This window comes from Monopterus albus, unplaced genomic scaffold (genome assembly GCF_001952655.1).
Source record: "Monopterus albus unplaced genomic scaffold, M_albus_1.0 scaffold77.1, whole genome shotgun sequence".
NCBI classification, from domain to species: domain Eukaryota; kingdom Metazoa; phylum Chordata; class Actinopteri; order Synbranchiformes; family Synbranchidae; genus Monopterus; species Monopterus albus.
The window spans coordinates 162,769-169,243 of record NW_018127957.1 but is presented as its reverse complement, the minus strand read 5'-3'; the positions used below and the strand labels follow the sequence as shown (position 1 = coordinate 169,243).

At 40.8% G+C, this 6,475-nt stretch overlaps 1 protein-coding gene across 1 annotated transcript in view; it reads right to left on the bottom strand.

Moving 5' to 3' along the window:
* LOC109963699 (protein lin-28 homolog A-like) overlaps nt 1-4,083 on the bottom strand; it is a 12,565-nt gene extending 8,482 nt beyond the window's left edge. The window contains exons 1-2 of the mRNA XM_020606435.1: nt 4,013-4,083; nt 2,917-3,059 (exon numbers count right to left, since the gene is read on the bottom strand). Of these exons, the coding sequence (XP_020462091.1) occupies nt 2,917-3,059; nt 4,013-4,043 (174 nt within the window). The 5' untranslated portion in view covers nt 4,044-4,083. The remainder of the gene's footprint in view (nt 1-2,916; nt 3,060-4,012) is intronic.
* Between the last annotated feature and the right edge of the window lie 2,392 nt (nt 4,084-6,475).

The window sequence follows — 6,475 nt, the reverse complement described above, 5'->3', positions numbered from 1 at the left end:
GGGCAGAGTTGGTGGGGGGTGTTGTTTCACGTATCAGTGAAATATGATCTGGAAAGTCCAGTCAGAGGAAGGGATTTATGTTTAAAGGTTAATAGAATTCAGAACACAGCACAGCAGTTTATAAAACTCAACGAGCAGACTCGTACAAAACATAATCCAACCTATGACGTCGCACCTATACATTTAAGAAATCAGTTTAGTAATATATAGCCTGGAGGTGATGTCTAGTAGATGGGGTTGGGGCAGGGCAGCAGTTTGCTGCAGTCAGGAGATGGCCATGGTGGCACTTTTTATTTTTTGGCTTCTAAATAAGCACAAGCAGTTTGCTTTAAGACGTGGGCAGAAAACACATTGTTTGTGGGACATGTGAACAAAGCAAATCAGATATTTGAACACTGTGAATGTAACAGTTTGTTTGAAGCATGTTGGGGGCTACGTCTCTGTATCGTTTGTTATCAGAGCCTTCAAACCTGCTGCATTTTAAATGAGGAAGTGTGGAGAAAGACAATGACCACACATCTTAAATTAATTTCTAACAATGTTTAATAGGTCATTAACAATACAGACCACAGTCTCCTATTTCCTCAAACTTCTGCATTTCAAATAGTTCACTACAGCCCAAAACAAACATGCAAAGCACCTTTATTCTCTCCCTTTCATCAGATGATTTACAGCAACACTGGGTGGAGAAACCTGAGAAAAGGTCTCAACCACAAGTCTCCACATGGGAGGTGTGAGTGAAACCCAGGGTTGGGTGAGCGCCCTGATGCTTTAATGACTTTATAACAGGAAGCAGGGCTGGGCAGGGAGAGGAATGAGCCTTGTTATCTCTGCTTTAGCCTCTAACCCCATTTAAAAAGAAATGTTTGAGCCCTGAACTCCCCCTGTCCTCTTTACCCTTTAGGTTCCACAGCAAATATCAGTGTGAGGGGAAGTGAGTGGGTGAGTGGGAGTACGGGCATAGCTGACTTTAAGATGTGTTACTCTACAGGTAATTTTACACAAAGAAATTAAGTGGCCAGATGTCTCCTCCAAAGAGCTGCCGCACAAGGATTACATTTTTACTGCAGAGAGAGTTTTTATCCAACCCTTACTGCTGTCTAAAACTCCATCTGACACCACCTGTTTGACCTCTTGCCAAACTAATTTTGAGTTCAGATAAAGAAAAAATTTTCTGCTTCTACATAACATGTGCTTGTGCTTGTTCAATGTGCCAAACCATGACATTTAACATCATTTTAACATGTTAAAGTTTCACATTCAGTTCACCGAGGGATATCATGGGATGCATGGAAATAGCTGGTAAATGATGTTAAGTTTGGTTTTTCTTGTCAGAAACATTTATAGCTTTTTTAGAGTTTTACATGGATCGACATTTTGTTTTGAGTGCCCACAGCATTGGTTTAACAGTGACACAATTAATAGCCAGGCTTTGCAGCCAAGCCGTGAATGTGAGACAGAGACATCACTGAAAGATGGCTTCCCTGTTGCACTGGACATAAGATTCATCCATATGCTCTTCTTAAAAGACCTGTTGTACAGTCCCATCTGTAAAGTGAGGGGGTGTTTCTCAGATTTCTTATATGGGTTGTCATTTCCTTCCTTGCGTCTTAGTCTAGCCCACATAAGATGTGAGGAAAAGATGCAAGGAAACATGCACGGAGACAGGACTCAAGGAAACACATAAGTCCTTTCTTCAGATCTTTCATCTGATTCTTCATCTCCAGTCACCGAGCATCCAATTGGTCGGTTTATAAAAGACTTCCACAAAGGACAGCTCCTCCAAGCAGCCTCCTCACTCCTCAAAGCCTATATAAGAGACTTGGAACATCCTCAGTCATTCTCAACCAAGAACACAGGAACAATTCATATAAAGAACTGAGAAACACCCAGGGAAATGAAGGTGCTTATAAGCAGTGGTGGAAGAAGGACAGGAAGACTGTTTACTTAAGCAAAACTATCAGTACCGCACTGTAAAAATACTCTATTACAAGTAAAAGTCCTGCATTCAAAGTGTTATAAAGGTATAAGTACTGCTTATGTAGAGTGGCACAGTTCACATTAACATAAATCATATTATTGGATTATAATTATTGATGTATTATAGTGTACATCACATTTAATGTTTCAACTGATAAAGATGGAGCTAACGGTAACTACCTTATAAACTTACAATTTTAAGTATTTTACATACTGCTGGGTAACTTGTGAACTTTCCATGGAAGCTCAATAAAGTCTTATGATTATACTGCATTTTGCTTAATTAATCTCAACTTGAAAAGTAACTATTAACTAAAGTTATCAAATACATGTTGTGAAAGTATGTAGTATGTAGTATGAAGTAAGTATGAAGTAGCAGAAAATGGAAATACTCAAGTAAAATACAGATGCCTCAGAAGTGTACTTATAAGAGATTTGGGATGCTCTTTCTTTAAATGAATAAAGACTGAATCTGGGTTGTGTTTATGAGACTAATGTGTATCTAACATAAACTGGTGAGACCATACATTCTACTATAGGCTGTAGAGGAGTGAAAGGTCCTTCTAATGAAGTTATATGTGCCATAGTCACATTACAGAGCATTTGGGGTTTGGGCCATCATTTATCACTTCATGATCATCTGCCCTTTCCTGCAGTGCATGCGGACAGTGACCACTTTCTGTTTTACATCTGGATTCTGGCACACTGGATTTTAAATAAAACCACCAGGTTAAAAAAAAAACTTGTTTCAGCGTTAAAGGTGCGTTTAGCCCAACACAAATGGTGCAGTTTCTTATTTTTGAAATTTTCTAAAATGGACATGAACGCAACACAACAGGACGCGTGAATGGCCACACACACACGCACATACAAGGCTGGACTGGGTGGTTACACTATAGCAGGTGTGCTCTGTGAAAAAACACAGCTTGGCCTCACCTGATGGAAGAACACGTCGAGCGGCTTATCCACAGGGCCGCTCATGGACAGGAAGCCGAAGCCCATCCGCACGTTGAACCACTTGCAGACGCCGCTGCCCCAGGACAGAGCCGCGTCCTCCTCCCCGCTCTGCGTGCACCCTGCTGCACAACACACACGGGTAGAATATGATGATCATGGTCAGTCAGGCGGTTTAAACACCGAAGCCCAAGGTGGCACAGTGGAGCCCGGAATGCCCCGAAGGGCCCGAGTTTTCCTGCTCGGTGTGTCTGACGTAACACGCGCCGGTGAGAGGAAAGTCTGACAGAATATCAGGCCTGTACTGCAATAGGCAACTGTTAATATTCAATGCCAAGTATTAGTCTGGGGAGTAGACATGAATTTGCTAGATGGCATAGCAGGAGTGCAGCTCCAGTTCTTTTTTATGAATATAAATGAATCTGCTGGTTATTCTATCCATCAATCAGTTAACCGTGGGAAATGCGCGCTGCGAATTGGCCGAAGCCAAATAAATGTATTTAAAAGCCTCGATTTATCTGTAGAAGAACAGCAGAAAACTAAAACTATCCACTCGTTTGAGAAGCTGCAGTAGGGTTTGGCTCTTCGCTTAACAATGATTGAAGAAATGATTTTCTGCTGACTTTTCACCTTTTACTTGTTTTGTTCTGCCCTGTTACTTTCTCTTAGGCTATAGAGGTCGCGCACTATTAATGTGAACACATGGTGACATCGGGGTTATGAAGCCAATACTGAGATGGAGAAAACAAATGCATGACAAAACACGGTTTATCCACTTTATTGATCATCTAGGCTCATTCCCGGCGTTAATTTAATATAGATTTTTAAATTAGGGCCTATCAACTTAGGCCTATATTTTACATAGACCGATAAACTGACCAATATTTAAGCATATATATGCATTTTTACGCGCCTGTCCTAACATGTTAAGATCCACCGAGACTTTCAAAATTAAAAAAAAAAATCTAAATAAAAACATTCCCAATAGTAAAAACGGCAAACAGTTACATTTTTGAAGAAGCGATGTGTTCCCGAGAGGATCTAACAACGTTAAAAGTTGGATTTGCAGCTGGTCTACCTGTGAAGGTCTGAGTGGAGGCGGAGCCCATCCCGCTGCTCTCTGCTGCTGCTGATCCCTGGCTTCAGTGCTGTCTTCGGCTGGGCTACACCTCCGTTCCATCCATCACATCAACAAAAGCATACCTTCCCCCTGACACCCGAGTCGTGGCAGCACGACAGCAGAAATGCTTCTGAATAGACAACCACCCACCAGGCCCTCAGAAAGGGAAGGCAGAGACAATGCAAGGGGAAGAAAAACCAACCCTCCCTGCTCTCTCTTGTCCATTGAAGGACCCGGCTCCATTCAGAGCAGCTTCAAAGAAGCTCTTCTTCTCGTACCTTCTGCCATGGTGGGAGGGTTCCTCAGCCTCCTGCACAAGCATCTCCGACCCTCACGCTATTAGACGAAATGAGTTAATTGCATGCTGGACATTGTAGGACTGTCCATGTCTCAAAAACATCTGTGCACGCTCTCTTCGTCGAGATGAACTTCTGTGTGTGAGTGTGTTCTTGTACGTTCTACATAGTGAGGACCAAAATAAGTATTTTTCGCTACAGAGCGAGGACGTTCCTGGGAAGTGAATGCATTTTGGCCGGTCCTCACTTTGTGAAACATCTTTTTAAAGGTTAAGACTTGGTTTTAGGGCTCAGGTTAGAATTAGGTTTAGGTTAGACTTAGGGTAAGGGTTATGGTTAGACGTTTAGTTCTGGTCATTAAGGTTAGGGTAAGGGGCTAGGGAATGCATTATGTCAGTGAGTGTCTTCACAAAGACAGAAGCACAAATGTCTGTGTGTGTGTTCCTCCAAGACAAAGAATGCATTTCCCTGCTTCCTGTTCTCTTCTTGCACAATATGCAGAAGCCCCCTAACCCTCCTACATCTGGTAGCCCCCCCACCCCCCACACACACACATTTATACTTCTATCTTTGTGAGGACACTCGCTGATATAATGCATTCACTACCTTAACCATCAGAACTAAATGTCTAACCATAATCTTCACTAAACCTACAGTAATTCTAACTTGAACCCTAAAACCAAGTCTTAAACTTCAACAAACTGTTTCAGAAAGTGAGCCGGCAAAATGTCCTCACTTTTTACAAATGTCCTCAATCTGTAGCAAAATATATATATACTTTTGTGATCCTCACTATCTATCAAGTACAAGAATATGCACACACACAGAGGTTCATCAAGTAGAAGAGAGCGCGCACACATGTCCAGCATGCAGATTTTGGTTTTGGTAAATAAAATAACTGAGAAGAATCAAGTGCCAGAGTTTGACAGCTGAACAATTAATTAATAAAATCTGATAAGTCTGAGCCATTCAAAGTAAGATGAATATTCATTTTGTTAATTTCATTTAAGCACATTGTTACATCATAAAGTAAAATTAATTAACTCACTCATGTCTGGAGTGAAAACTAGAATTTGAAATAGGCCCTAAATATTAATATACTAATTTTTAATGTAATTGGTAAATCTCCTTCTTTAAAAACCATTAGCTCAAAAAACCCAGAGACTATATCATATTCAGGTGCGATAACTCCTTAAAATCTACTGTACATAATTTGTTATTTAGGGCTTTTAAAGTTAAAATGCTTTCAATGTGGATTTATTGTTTGGCTTCTCAAACTAATACACAGATTAAGGGATCACTGCCTACCATACTAAACACTTTGATTAGAACAAGGTGTTGGCTCTTCAGAGCTATGTGAAAGATTATTTAAGGTTATTTTAAGACAGTGTTATTTTATAGTGATTAAAATATACTTCCATCTATAACAAATTCCTGGTTGATGTCTTAAACTACTTGTAGTAAACTGTTAGACCCACCTAAATCCACCAATCTGTCATCTCAAAGGAAACAGCAGTCCTGAATGTGTTCTGTATGAACAAGGTCGAAATGACTGGGTTTCACTGCTGTAGAAATGTTGTCCATGAGAGGTACACAAAGTGAGAGGTGACCGTTAATTAAACATCAGATGGCACCTCCTTCTTTTAATCCTTCTGGGTGAATCATATTTATTTTGGAGGACATTAATCCTTTTGCTTTGTGCCGAGCTGAGTCATATCCACCTGTTTACAGTCTGTGAAATGACACATGGTGATCGGTTGGAGTCAGTTTATTCACTCTGCTCATTAATAGGCAATTAGTGGCTTTCAAGCTGCTGTATAGGACCACAGACCTTTTCCCATCACAGCTGAGTCATGGCATTTCCTGTAACAACACACACACATATAGAATTGCATACTGTATGTGCAGATGTAATGAGCTAAGGCCAGCAGTTTGTCTTATTTCCTGTGAACAAGTGCAGTTTTATGTCTGTCTATGTTTGTGTGTAAGGTGTTGCCTGATTAAAACCAAATGACTACCTCCATTCACACCAGGGTCTTTCTTAAGGTCACCATGGAAATAGAAAAGCTTAGCAGCTACTGCATAACAAAGCAAACCACCCTAGGGCCAGAAGAGCTTGTGGGGA